This window comes from Pelecanus crispus, chromosome 2 (assembly GCF_030463565.1).
Source record: "Pelecanus crispus isolate bPelCri1 chromosome 2, bPelCri1.pri, whole genome shotgun sequence".
Taxonomy (NCBI): Eukaryota; Metazoa; Chordata; class Aves; order Pelecaniformes; family Pelecanidae; genus Pelecanus; species Pelecanus crispus.
In genome coordinates, this window is record NC_134644.1 from 97,664,635 (window position 1) to 97,680,007 (window position 15,373).

Below are 15,373 nucleotides of genomic sequence, written 5' to 3' on the forward strand. Positions count from 1 at the left end.
CAAAACAAAGAAAAAAGCTTGCTTTTGCCCTGGCACAAACCCACCTGCCAGCCACTGTCTACCAAAAACTCACTGTTCCTTGGAGACATGTTCTTCAGCTGTAAAGGAAGAAAACCCTGACACACAGCTATCATATATTCTCCTCTACCAAGACAACTTTTGCTGTCACCAGTTGTCCAACTGCAGAGAAGGATCAGAATTTGGCTCCCATTTAACGCAGCAAGCTAGGAGAGATATTAATATGCACTGGATAGAAACTCTTTGAGAAATCTGGGAACATTTTCACTTTTATCAGTGATCAAGGGCATGAGATCTCAGATGTCAGTGATGTGGTATCTTTGGCATATATGAGACTTAGCTTGCATATCCAGGATCATGAAGGACAGCACAATAGTAACACAATCATACTGTGTCTTGGACAAAATGCTGCTCTCTTTTATTTTCATAAAAGACCTATACAGTAAGAGATGTACTCTTCTGACATTTCAATGTCAAAACTACTAAAAATTACTCTGTCTTGAAAACGAAAGACGACAGGCACGGTATTTAGCAGAATACATCAGTGTATCGCAGAATACATCAGTATATCAAGCTTACTTTCATGGTCTGCACTGGCTGTCCAACTGTTTTGAAATAAATCCCCAAGGATATGATAAAGAATTGTTTTAATGAGTAGAGCTACAGGTCCCCTCAGAGACTTCTGCAAGAGTAATGTATTTGGAAGAACAAAGAATTTGGAAAGATCTAGAAAACTGCATGAAGTATTCTTGAACGTCCAAATCCCCTTTTTTCTGTAAATTGGTGAAGTGGGGAAATAAAGGCCTGATCTGGAGTTTTATTTCTTCATAATTTGTAGTCTTAGAATCATAGAATATCTCGAATTGGAAGGGACCCATAAGGATCATCGAGTCCAACTCCCCACTCCTCACAGGACTACCTAAAACTAAACCATATGACAAAGAGTTTCGTCCAAACGCTCCTTGAACGCTGACAGGCTTGGTGCCATGACCACTTCCCTGGGGAGCCTTTTCCAGTGACTGACTACCCTCTTGGAGAGAACCTTTTCCTAATGTCCCACCTGAACTTCCTCTGATGCAGCCTCATTCCATTTCCTCGTGTCCTGTCGCTGGTCACCAGAGAGAGGAGATCAGCACCTCCCCCTCTGCTGCCCCCCTTGAGGAAGGTGTAGACTGCAATGAGGTCACCCCTCAGCCTTCTCTTCCAGCTGAACAAACCAAGTGACCTCAGCCACTCTCATAATAGTATGCATAATATAGATGTAATTTTTCACATGCAAAATGGCTGCACATCCAGATTTCTGTTTGCACGCTGATGTAAAGTTCCCTGAAACACTGATTTGTTTGTGCCATTTGTATGATTCTGTGGAATTTCTGGTTTATCAGAAACAAGATTTTTTGGGGCTACTTTTTAGTGTTAAAATTTGATCGTATTTTTTGAATTATTTTAAAGAGGACAAGTAAGCAAGGTTAAAGTCTATTTACACATTTATGGTTGGCATCAGCTAAATCATGTGTTGGGAAAACTACATCTGCTTTTTCATACTCCCTAAAGTCCTTGGATCAAAGTCTATTCTTGGGTACTGCAGTGTAATATTGGGATGACTCCACTAAGGCCAGCTGATCTGCTTCTCTTTACCAAGAAATGCAGTGCAACTCGAGATTAGGAAGAACAAACTTTGATCAGAGAGGTAAGTAAACTTAGTCCAAAAATGACACCTGGGCAACTGAGCATTTAGCCATCTGGGAGCTGACTAACCCATAGCTGACCACAGAAGTGAAACACACATCATCCAATTAATAAAGTTCAGACAGATATTAAAATGACCCCACAATTTTACTGACAGCTCTCAGCATGTGCCACCACGGTGTAAGTGTTGGGAATCAAGGTCTAGGACATAATACTGAAATTGGGAGAGAATACTTATCTCTAAATTTGCTTCAGGGTCTCATATCTGATCTTTCTTAGGTTCACCTTGTCTAAAGGATATCCAGTATTGTCTCAGATTCACAATAATGAAAAGGGCATGAAAATGCTTTCTGAAATGATACTCATGCTCTTGATGTTCTCTTAAAAAAAAACGTATTGACTATTCATATGGTTGCATGTATGCACAGGCATGTTTTAGTCTTAATAGTATGTTTTAATAGCTGTTCAAAGGTTTGAAATACACTCCTGATCTTTGATTCAGTTAGAGGAAATGCTGCGTGTACCTTCTTCTGATGGAAGAAAGAAATACGTGGCTAGAACAGCTTATAAATGGCTCTCAAAGCACAGCAGGACTAGGTTGTTTCAGCCACAATAAAATATAAAAGTACATTTACCTTTTTTAACTTTGCTGCTCCAGCACCAGAGCGAATGGCCTCCATTAGGGCTTGCCTTGCCTCCCCAGGGTTACCTATAGCCGTGGAAGAGGATTTAGGAGCTGCTGCTGACAACTGAGTGGGAGGTGGTGGTGGTGGTGGCTGGGCAGGGGCAGGTGGGACACAAAGCTGCTCTTCCTGAGGGTCTTCTGCCTTCTGCAAGGAGAGTTCTGCGCTCCTAAAACTCTGCAGCTCTTTGGAGGCCAACGAGGAGATCTGCTCATGATGCAGTTGAAAGGAGGTAATTAATATCAAGCATGACTAAACTGTAATTATGTGACATTTGATGCACTTTCAGTACCCCGATTTCACTTTGCTTGAATGATGTAAAACACGTAGAACTTTTGTTTGCTCATGGGGTTGAACATCTGTTACTACTCACTCACATCACTCAGCTGGGCTGACTACCAGCATCAAGGATTTGGCATTGACTCTGTCTCAGAAACTCAATCTTTATTTACTGTGAGCTCCAGCATCCTCTAACTCTTCTTGGCATGTAAGGTAGGAGAGAGAGTTGGACCTGGTATTCATTTGGAAACAATCACAAGGGTTTTGGAATCAGCAAGATATATTAAAGCTGCAGTAGCCACCCAAGAATCTTGTTACTTTTTGCAGCCTGGGCTGCACAGAAATAATCTTAGATGACAGGGAGGCTCTTCTAGATCTGAGCTCAGACATGGCTTTGTTCAAAAGAATTCCGTTAAACCTAAAGTTTCCAGCCATACTAAAAAAGACCAGAGAGAACTACGTGAAAGCACTGAGAACCAAATCAATTGATTGCTCTTCCAAGTGTGTTTCTATGGAATTTCTGAAACTAAAATTTCTGCACGAATTACCAGCTTGGAAACTCATCCTACTTTAAATGAATGCAGGGGGAGGAAGCAATCTTTCAGACTAAGCCAGCTTTTCCATCAACTACCTCAACAAATATTTTTGCCATTAACAACATTACTAGTAATAATCATGACAAATTATTAGTAATTACAATGATTTGGCGATTATTAGGAAATTCAGTATCATGTGCCAAATGGGAGGTTTTCAAGCAGATGCATTAGCATTCCTTTCTCAGAGAAACTGAGGCACAAAACTTCTCTAGTGAAAAATGAACGGATTCATCTCCCATCAAATAATTCACATTCAGAGAGCTCCTACATTGTATTCCTTCACTGTACACACACTCATGTCAGATAAAACATGAACATTTGAGAGAACATGACAGGGACAGCCCTTTCATCATAGCACGTCTACATCTCACCCTGTATACATACAAACATGGTGCTTTAACTAGCACAGGTGACATGGTGTGAAAAAGAAGTGTACGGTTTCCAGGCAACTTCCTTTAAAATGCTTCTCTGCTGGAGGAAAGTATTCCAAAAAGTCTCTGTGATAATACACCACCACTTAATTGTCAGAGCCTCTTTTACACACATTTACATTTATTCCCAATGAATGCAGAATGCAGTTAAGTATGTGTGAAGATGGCTGCTGCCTAGCATGTCCTGCTCTCAGGCTCAGGGGAAGCTGTACCCTACCTGCAGCCAGGGCAGTAAGATATTTGAGGGACGAAGTAATTGCCTAACACAGGCAAGAGATTCTTTCTATCTAATGCCAGCTATCTGGATATGTGCTAATGGCCTGAGTCATTGCACAAGGGAAATGGGAACCTCCTTGCCAAATATACATCCTTGGCTGGGTTAGTGAACCAAGTGAAAACTAAGGCTAGAACAATGCACGTTTGGCTATTAGGAACAAGAGATGTTTCAATGATTAGGTAAATCTTTCAGACACAAGGAGTCATCCTGCTGTGGTGAAAGTTGACATCAATTACATCAACATCAATTACTTGCATACAACTTGCATGCACCAGCTCATGTGAACAGATAAACAGTATGTATGAAGAAGCCCTAGTGTGTTTTCAGGCAACTGGGACTGGATGCGTAGGGTAGCTAATGCAAATGTATTAATCTAACTGTATACTCCTAAAGTACAAAAAGCCCCCACCTAAATGTGAACACGATGAACATTTGATGTCTTCTGTGTACACTCCCTGTAATTCGTTTGGATTTCTATGTGCTTTTTTCTCAGCTAAAAGCACACCATTTGAGTGTTAAGTTTTACAGTAGACAATAGGATTGGACCTGCTATGCTATCTGCTTAAGTAAGATCTAGTCTTACGTCATACTATTTCCCCCTCAACTTCCCTCTTTGCGGCACAATGTTCAATTTGTGGCATATCCGGGTTTATTCAATACACCAAGTAGGAAGAGACGACACTTAAAAGATCACTTACCATCTTGATTTCTTACCTTTTTCAGCTTTGAGGTGCCACTGTGGCCTCTAATTGCTGCTAGTAGGGCTGAGCGCTCGTTCTCTGGCTCAGCATATGAGGGTTTCCTGTGATTGCCATTTAGTGCACTGTCTGAAACCTAGAATATGAAAAGAATAAACCTCACATTGTTATTAGATATTTACTTGGAGATAGGTTGGAAACACTATTTAAAATATTTTGGCACTTGTACCAGAATGCAAGCTATGAAGACTAATCAGTCTCTTCTTTTGGGCCTGCTTTTACAACCCTTACTCACACTGGTATGAGTATGGAATGGTGAGGATATGTGTAGATAGCAATGCTGTACTTACAGATGCAGTCTCATATCCCCTGAGCATGAAGTCAGTGGCAAACTAGTATTGCCTAGTAATACAAAATACAGTTTTCTTTCACTGCAGGAATTTACAAGTTTTCTCCATGCTGTGTGTTCCTGGTTTTATGTAACACACTGAAATGCAGCTTCGGCTTTTAGGCTAACCTCAGTTACCTCTCCTTTATGCTGTATCTCTGCACCCTCTGTCTCTTCTAGCTAGTGCAGCAGCAATAGCGTTGCATAATATACAGGATGCACAGAATAAGCAGTGGCTTGGTCTGTATTTTGCCATTATAAATTTTTCAAATGCCTTGTGTACTCCAGCTCGCCAGCAACTGTAGCAGTTATAAAACCTCTGGTGTCTGACAGGGTGAATACAGGGCTCAAAAGTCTGAACAGGCTAAAAAAAGTCCCCACTTTACCTTTCTGAGTTTCTCCTTTCCCCCTCCTGTTTGAATGGCTTCCATTAGGGCACTGTGCAGTGACGTGTCTTTCGGAATTGGTTTTTGGACAACAGGTTTGAACTTCTTCTTTGGTCCAAAGATATTGGTCTGCACATTAACATCCAGTTCACTGACAGCATGCATATCCAAATCATCAGGTTTCTCCTCCTGTTCTGACTCTGTGTTTGCTGCTGCACCATTTAGCTCGGCTGAAGCTTTAAGTGAACTAACTGGTACATTGTTAGCAGGAGGCCATTTAGTGACTCGCGAAGACGAGCTGAAGGAGGATGGGACTCCTTGGAGATCAGGGGACTTGAGAGATGAGGCTGAATTAGCATGGGTCAAAGTCTCACATTTCTGGTCAAACAAAAGATGCGTCTTTTTCTCTGCTATGCTTTGTTTGCTGTTTAAACCACGATCATCTGCGCTGTTGTTATCCTTTGAAGAGGATTTAGTAAGTGGGACACTGGCATTCTTTTTATAGAAACTCACAGGAGTTGCTTGATTTGGTGCCCTGATGTTAACTACTTTGTTTTCCACACCAGAATTATCACCAGGTGTAAACCTGTGGGATGCTTTTTGACTGCAAGTAAAAATACTTGAAAGTGTTTCTTTTGTTTCTGCTGATTCTGTTTCCACAGGGCTATATTTGGCCAGAATAATACATCTTTTTGGTGAAACTTCTGCTTCAGTTTTAACCTCTCCTGCCCCTTCCTTATTTTCATCTTTCTCATGGTATTCCATAGAGTCAGACTTAAAGGTAGTTATGTTGATGTGTCTTGCAATGGCAGAGGCAACATACTGACTTGAAGTTCTCCTATGTGGCTTTAGAAACGGAAGCTCCAGCTTGTCCTTAGTAATGGTTGGGGACACTAATGGTGTTACCTGAGACTGTGTAACTGGAAGAGGTGGTTTGGTCCTTTCATTCTCAGACTGTCTTTCAGCTACCTGGGTAGTAACAGTTTGTGGTGCTACAGGTTTTGGAGCTGCAAGACAGACAGGTTTGTGTTCATGTTTTATAGTAAAGGGCTTAGAGTTTGTGGTGACTGCTGACTTTTTAGGAGGATGCTCAGCAGAGTCATCACTTTGCTTTTCCATAGAACTTGACCTCCAGAATGCCTTCACTTTCCCAAGATGAATTTCCTCACTTTCATCAGTAGAGGTACCTGATATGTGCTTACTGACACCAGTGTTTGGGCCTATAAGGTTGCCTAGTTCATCTATCTTAATGGCAGAAGTGGAGAGTGAAACTCCTCTATTGAAATGTTTTACTTCAGGTTTTGGAGGGACAATTTTAAAGGTTGTCAAACCCATTTTAGGTTCGTAGTTTGTCCCTGAATTCTGGGCACGATGACACCATGTGGGTGTTGATGGGACTTCTACTTCAATTTTTTTTGCTGGTGGCCATTTGATTTCTAATTCTGATTTACTTTTTTTCAGAGCTCTTTCCCTGTTACTACATTCATTAAATGGATTTATCTTCTCTTTTGCTGTACTGATTTCAGCTGTGGCCTTGGAGTGAGATGGAGTCAGCTTAGATTTACATTCCTCAGACTTCACACCATGTTTGGGGGGGGTGTCCAGTCTTAAATTCTTTTCACTTCTTTTTTCAAAGGAGGATGTGAGAGATTCAAACATATCTCTCCTCTGTTCCACAGGCAAGTGACTGAATTCGTTTTCAGATGGTTGCTGATGTATTAGGTCCTTGGATATGCATACAGCTCCACCATCTGTGTGTCCCTTATCAAAGGAACCTGCGCTGTTGTTTTTATTTGTAAAGTTTCCTGTATTAACAGAGTGAGCTGAGATACTTCGTGAAATCCTTGTTTCTGTCTCTTGATTTCCAGCTGGGTTAGAGGTGCTAACTTCTGGAACATCATCTATGACTGTTACTGGAACAGAAATGGTAACATCTTGGGCAGCCTCAACTTTTCTTATACGTGGGCTCAACACTTCATTGATGTACTCGGAGTCAGAGTTACTTATACCACCCACTGCTGCAAAATACACATACAACATTACATTTAGGCAGTATACAGGCAGTATGACTTTAAATTACACAAACAGCCAGTACAAGCTTAAGTGGATCAGATATTTTAGTTACACTAACAGGAATATATTTATGCCTGTATTACAAAAAAGGAGAGATCTGGGTCCTTTTTATTGTCTGGTTGCTGATTAGGATCAGCCAAATATTCCTGCAGTCCTTCTGCTTCAGCCAGTGGGAAACATACAAATGCAGCTGAAAGCAGAATTTAATCTATTGTTCATACCTTATCTTTGACTAACTTCTCTCAGTGATAAACATTTCACCACATGACTCTAAAGGAGAAACATTTCTGAGAAACAGCAAGCAACTCCAAATTATGTTTCCCAGACCTGGTTAGTAATAACAGCCCAGCTGAAGGATTTCCTTGAGCAAGCAAACAAAGGAACAGTACTTGTATTTTTTCTCCATTCTTCTCACCCTTCATTACCAGTGACTCCAGAAGCCTCATTGTGCAAGAAGCTTAACTCTCCTCTCGAATTTGCTTGCATAAATCAAGGGTTACAACACAGAAGCTAAGAAATTGTGGTGTTAGAGAGCTCACAGAAATTAAATCAGAATCAAGTCCACTGCAGAGGTACTGAAATAAAGATGGGAAGTTTTAAAAAACGTATTCAACATCATCTGGTGACAAACCATTGATAGGGAAGGATTTTTATTCACAGTAGGAAAAAGAGGAGCACAATGAGACATTTTATCTCTTCCCATTGTTCCTTTTCATGTTTTTCAATTTTTAACTTTAAAATATGCCTGCTAACGCAGAGGAGGCATTGGGTACAAAAATGTCCCCCCCTTCTCCACTTCTTTATGATAAAATACAAAACAGAGGCATTGTTAATTAAACACAGAGCTAAATTCACAACTGATTTAGCTTCACTGAATTCAATGAAATTATACCAAATTTGGCCCACCAAATGTGTCCATAAACTGCTGTTTATCTCTTTTTGGTAGCAGATACCGAAATACAATGACAATCTGATAAGCAGCTTGAAAAATATTCAGTGAGAGTCTGTAAAGAGTGGCTGCCCCAGAAGCAAAAGGAGAGAAGCCACTTTGGGTTGACCACGAAGTGGCCTTAGACCTGTGACTTGTTCCCAGTGATCTTAGTGAGAAATGCGCAGATGTCTCAGAGTACGGTTTGACCCTGCATCTCCTGGCTATGCCTCTCTCTTTTGCACTTCAGAGGTAACACATTTCCCTACCTTCTAAATCTTCATCCAGGCCAGCCAAAGTCTGCTGGAGTTGTGCAGCAATGAATGAATCCTCATTCTCATGTTTAGCCGAAGCCACTTCTTCATCTCTCCTGCTAAATGAAAGAGGAGAAAAAGGTTGGGTCTTCCCCTTTTTTTGCTTTGCACTGTTGCTCTGAAATACACTCTTATTTCTGCCCCTTTGGTTCCACTGGGGTTCTGAAACTCATTCCCCAAAGTATGAAAAATATGCAGCCTGAGAGACACACACCACCACACTGACACATCCACATCTAGGAAGGATCTCCGTGGTGCCTGAGCATCCTTAGTGTGCTGGCGATCAAAAGATTAGGATTAATAAAGCCTGTCGCAAGGAAATGGTCTGGCTTCACTGTGAAGTACGTGTTTCAGCTGGGCTACAGAAAAGCAGCATATGCCAAGGCAAAGGTTTTGCATATCCATACAATTTTAAAGCAGACCACTAGCCATCCTGTGCACCCACTGTGCCAATACATCTGTACCTTAATTAAATAAAAATTGCATGGCAATGAAAAATAAATACAGCTAAGTACTGTTAGAAAATCACTCTGCATCCTGAGGGGAGGGAGGGGAGGAGGAAAGAGAACTAATCCCTTGAGAGCTGTTTCTAATGAAACATATCAAGGGGCCTGATTTTGCCGGAAAACAACTCCATGGTTTTTGATGAAGTTATACAATGATCTAAACCAAGTCTGAAATCAGAATCAGTGCTAGTGTTGTCTTGGCTTATTAAAAGAAAAAAAGAAAAAGAAGATGAAACTGAGAAAAATCTAACAAAAAATAACGAAAATGATAAAAAATACACATGGCAACCTGTTACACAACAGGTTCAGTTTCTTAGGAAGAAAAATCTTGACCAGCAGAGCTTTTCTGTCTAAATCATTGAAGCTAGGATCTCACATTGGGCAATTCATTTTTTCCAGCTACCTGTTCCTCACCTGAATTTAAGACACTGTTGTCTGTGACACTGTATCTAAGTCTTGCCCTTGTGATTAGCCTATTGAAAAAATAATTTTCCATTCTAGCCGCACTTAAACTAACTCTGGTCAGGCGAAGCAGATTTGCCCTTTTCAAGATCAAACCCTTAATAGCACAGATATAGTAACAGATGACACATTTTTTGGTAGTTTACCAAACACTACCTGAAAAATGCCATTTTTCTGCTGCCCTTTAATAATCTGTATTAAAATTCAGGGATGTTTCCTGACATCAATTTAAATTATGTCTAACAATGTAGCTTCCTTTTTTGCTATTTTATTATTCGATTTTTCCCGTGCTCATATCAGAAGCAACTGAAAGCACATGTTGAAGCATTGGGTACTTAATTTTATTTTACTTTATTATTTATTTATTCATTTAGCATTCACCTCTCCTTTCTTTATGTCTTTTGTAGTAGTCATGAAGCCCGATTCTTCTGCTCGCACCTAAACTGCCTTGCACTTACAAAGTTGAGTTCATGTATGTGGGATCAATGAAAACAGCAAAACACATTTGGAAGGAAGCCTTCCAAAACTTTTTTGACATGCACATCTTTGTGTATCACCATACAGGTGGGATGAATTCAAGATGGCAAGGCTGCATAATGTGCCTAAGTGGTTTCCTAAACTGGAACCTCAGACAGAAACCTGTATTGGTTGTTTGAATACAGAGGAAGAGACATGGTGCTCTGTGACTGGAATACAATTTCTTCCAGCATTTGCCATTGACCTGAGCCTTGACAGGCCTTGAACATCCCCAGAAGCCAATGTGAACTGACGATGCTCAGCACCCACACTACAAGATTAATGGTAAACTGAGTTTTCCCACTGATGGATTAAGAGAAGGGTGGCACAAATCAGTCAAAGTCTCCAGCGGAGGCAACTGGCGCTGTAAGAGTGCAGTCCTACTGTACCCTGAAGCACACATACCCACACACACAAATCAATGAGATTACTGATCTGAGTAATCTGACAAAAAGATTTAAGCCTACTGCAGCATTTGTATTGGGACAGAAGTCTGGCAAAAAAACCTCTCAACTTGAAGGTGGCAGAAAGAATGGACTGACTGAATTTCATATTGTTTTTGCAGTGGAAAGATTTCTGAAGTTAATAAAAAATACTTGCTTTCCTTTGTGTGCATTTTAAAACAGTTTATTTCCAAACTCAGAGAAAGCATTTTTGATGGGAGAATCATTCAAATGGTGCACCAGCTAAGCAACAGGTCTACCCAGCATGGAAGACAAATATTGCTTTCTTCTTTAACAAAGCTGATCTTGCGGGGTAGTTGTCCACAGCTGGAAGCAAATTACTGATGCAAATTGCAACTCTTTCTCTAAGCTGCTGTGAAGAAGTTGTTTCCAAAACCTTGGAAGAAAAATGTGTAAACCCGTGTCTATCAGAGAATGAAACCTCATTTCACAAAGGCCATGCCAGCTCATCACCTTTTTGGTACCTGATTCTATCTTTCTATTGCCTGACTGTTTTACATTACAGCCAAAATCTGTATTACTAAGGCTGTCTGTGCTGGGCTTTCTCCAGGAAATAATGGAAACTATTGGCTTGAGAATTTTATAGGCAATTTACCTAGGAAAACATATTTGGGACTGGAACAGGGATTCCTGGGCTCCAAACATGCAGAGTGGGTCCACTGCACTGACCAGCTCCTTTCTTGTGTCAATCAATGGTAACCTTTCAATGACTTATAGCAAAATTATCTTCTCCCTGATGGGCACAACAGTCAGCAGAGGTCTCTTTCATTATCCTCTGTGCACTTATGCAGTGACTACACATAATTTGCCTCTCAATCTCTGCTTCAATCTCCTTATCTAGACAACTGGGATAATAATATCCAATTCACAAAATTTTTCTGAAAGAAAGAGAACAATGCCACGAAAATGAAAGGATTCTTATTTGCTCTTACAGAAGGAGCTTCAGAAAAAGCAGATCTTTTCTTTTGCATTTCCAAATTCCTAAAAGAGCTAGTGTTCAATTAATCTTCAAACTCACCTACAAAGCAAGCCAGAAGGTATACATTAATCACAGGGTTCTTCTTAAAATTCTTAGCATTGAGAATTTAAAATGTGGTACGTGTTTTGTGAGGCAAAGGTCTGGTAGTTTCCAATAGCTCACACGATTTATAAATATGCCTAAGAAGACTCCTTCTCACAACAGTATTTGGGAAAGGAAAACAAAAGGGCCTGTAATTTTTTTTTCATAGCCTTCTTCCCTTCTAACCCTATACACTTTTCTTTTGGTGACAGCTCTGTTTTGGCCAGAATCCAAGAAAAACATGACTTATTCCGATACCATGTTTTACATTCTGGATAAACACTACCAGTGGTATTTTCTCACACACACTTTTTTTGACTTAGAGAAGAACTTGATAACCTTTATGCTGCCTTTCTGGTAAAATGTGAGGCACTAAAAATACAACACCGGCAAGCATTTAGCCCAAGCTCAAAATGGCAAATGTGCACAGTTCCTGGAAGCCTGCACACTTATTACTTACATAGATTAGCAGAGATTTGTGCAAGAGCACAGAATGGAGCAAACTGACGACTAAACTACAGCCTTTAGTGCTCCACTGAGTGCAGGCTACAACGCATAATTACTCCTCAGCAGTCATTCGCGCAGTTGGAGACAAAATGAAACTTACAGCAGAATCTTGTCAAATTAGTTCCATGGGAGATGGACATTTATGAGAAAGTTTACATTCTACAAAAGGCAGAAAAATCTCTGATAAACCTAGCTGGAAATGCTGCATTAAAAAGAAACCCAAAACAGTGGTCAGGCAACGGGTTTGCAGTGACAGAAACTGCCATTTTGTTATAGTTAGAGCAGCTTTATCTGGAGATCTGCAAATGATAAAACTGACCTGAGTGTCTTTGAGCACTTCTCAGGAGTTCTGGTGAGCCTCATGTATGGTACCAGAGGTAGAGACCACAACTCCCACCATAACTGTGAAAATACAACACAGACCTATGTAAACTGCAGAGACTGAGGAAGAAATTTAGTTGTCTAAACTCGGGCACTTGGTACCATTTGAAATACTGTAGGATATTGAAGACATCTGTCTGGGTCTGGTAGACATAATATGGAATGTAGGGAGACCCATGTCCTGCTGGAAGTGGCAGGAGACAAGATGAAATGGCAGTAGACATCTCAGGTTAATTGAATGTGACCTGAAAGCCTCACTCATTTTGCACCACGCTTGCTATATCAAAAGGCTTGAGAACATGGCTCCTGTGAATTTGTTACTAGCTGGGGAGGGAAGACAGAGACATGGTAAATAACAGAGTCAAATCCAGACAGGCACACCATGCAGTAGCACACGCTTCTCACACGTGTCTGAAGCAGCTAACAGGGACTGACCAATGTGGAAAGTTGATACAGTTTCTCCAGACTGGGCTTTGGAGCATCTGGGCTCCTTTCCTAGCTCTGACAGTCTTCTCTGTCCGATACTGGGGAATTACTTTAACCCTTACATGCGTTTCCGAATTCCTCCTCTTCAAAATGCATCCACAATATTCTCCTCTTACATAAATGCTGGAAAGAGAAATGCTTCTACCTGGGGTATATATCAAGGTGGGTGTTAAAAGAGGAGACTGATGTGGAGCAATTTTAACTTGTAGAAAGTATGGCTGAAAGTGCATCCTTTTTGAATACAACTTTCTATACAACCAGGCCAGAAAGATGACATTAAGTAAACTTATGGTGTTTACATATTTGGTTTTGTAATTGATGCAGCAAAGTACTCTTCAAAAGTGGAGGTAACTATTTTCCAGATTAGCCAATAGTTTACAAAATCTTAGGGACCATTTTCCTATTCTTTCTGTTTCTTAGGCTAGGTGACTTTTTTTATTTCCTTTCAAGAAAGGAATATAACAGCAGCTAGGAGAGCAGTGTAAACGGTGGACTTTCTGGTCACCTAAGCTATGACCTGACCAGTGATATTCTCCATTTCTGCTGCCTCCTGTAAACTTGAGCATAAAGTTTTAATGTTTGAATGACCAAAGCCTGTTAAAATGCCGAATCTGTAGACTGCACAATCAACTTAGGACTGGTTAGATAACAAAGTCATCACTTGTCTTTGATGCAAGATTTCTGAAAGTGGCAGGCAACTAGGAAAAAGCACATGGTCATATTCTGCTGAATGCCAGATAACCTTCCTTTTTATGCTCTTCAATGAGTGATAAAAGAGAAGCTGCACATACTTTTTGAGAGCAAGGTACAAGTATGATTTCCATTCCAGGTTTTTCAGTTTGTGTTCTGTTTCTGGTTCTCTGGGACCGCATTGAACTTACAAAGGTCTTTGGACTGCATTTATATCTGTGCTGAATAAAAACCACCACAGATTGAATTAAACTATTTTCCAATCCTAGAACACAGAGGTCTAGTAATGCCTTCAGATATAAAACCACCTAATTAAAAATAAGAACTTGTAAATATAGATGAGGAGGAAAATTATGTAGTTTTTCAGCAGCAGCTGGGTTTATGGTCCTTTTGCAGTCCTCCTCCATGGTTACTGCTCAAAAACCTAAACAGAAAGCAAATGAAAATGCTTTTGCTTAGTACCATTTTGTGTTTTAATGCTAGAAATCTCTAAGCTTGTTACACACGAGGGTCATTTAAGCTTCCAGACTCCCCCAACATACGTCGGTTCCAGGGTCCTGCTGCATAAGCAGCAGCTTGTAGCTGCTGTACCACTGGAAGCATGGCCCCGCTCCCCCCCTCCCCACAGGGGCCTCTGGCAGCAGCTTCTCAATGGGAAAGCCCCATAGACTGGCAGCATTGCCAGAAATAGTCAGGGAAGTGGACTAGCGTGATTTAAATCTTAATACAGCCACATCACCTGTGCAATGTAACATTGTAAGTCAGAAGATGGCATGGTGAGGTTAAATAACTTTTCTTGGTTTACACAGAAAAATAAGAAAAAGAGCAAGGACAAGAGCCTTTCTCTCCTGGAAGCCAGCACACCACCTTCAGCAGCCCAAGTTGCTTCCTAAGATGTAACATATTCTACAGCTCCAAAGTATACAACATTTTTCCAGTGGATGAGTTTAACAGAAAGGCTAATCTGGATTCTTGTTCTGTAACAACTGTGAGTATCTATTACTTAACCATAACATCATTAGTATCTTCCCTCCATGAATATCTGCCAGCAAAAAAGTGCATGAGAGTATCCAAATTTAAAGAGTTTTCTGGAACAAGGGGAAAGGCAGAGATAAGGAAGGAAATTAGCAAAACTATGTAAGAAGCAGAGGCTTGCAAATCTGTCAGACATCTGGGTCTTAATTAAGTAATTTTTCATCCCTGAAGTTCTCCCTGTTGCTTTAACCCTTTCTCTTCCTTTTCCCCCCAAACTACATTTCTGTTTTCCAAAAAGTAAAACATGTGCCTATCCAGCTAAAATAAAACCTATCCTGTAGAGAAACAACAGAATAAAACTTTGCTGTATTTCTCAGAGATCATTACAAGTGACATGTAATTATATAGAATGTGTTTGTGTACAGAGGTATATATAATACATACATACACTGCTATTTTTCATTACAGTTTTTCTCTTTCTTTCCTGCCTGTCTCTGCCACTCACTATTATATTTTTTCTTCCTCTGACCAGCTTCATCGCTGAATTCTCTCCACCTACTGACTTG

General features: G+C 40.4%; 1 protein-coding gene across 1 annotated transcript in view; it reads right to left on the minus strand.

The window, feature by feature from the left end:
* Positions 1-2,300: 2,300 nt before the first annotated feature.
* COBL (cordon-bleu WH2 repeat protein) overlaps positions 2,301-15,373 on the minus strand; it is a 117,206-nt gene continuing 104,133 nt past the window's right edge. The window contains exons 12-15 of the mRNA XM_075705035.1: positions 8,716-8,819; positions 5,446-7,463; positions 4,688-4,807; positions 2,301-2,597 (exon numbers count right to left, since the gene is read on the minus strand). Of these exons, the coding sequence (XP_075561150.1) occupies positions 2,301-2,597; positions 4,688-4,807; positions 5,446-7,463; positions 8,716-8,819 (2,539 nt within the window). The remainder of the gene's footprint in view (positions 2,598-4,687; positions 4,808-5,445; positions 7,464-8,715; positions 8,820-15,373) is intronic.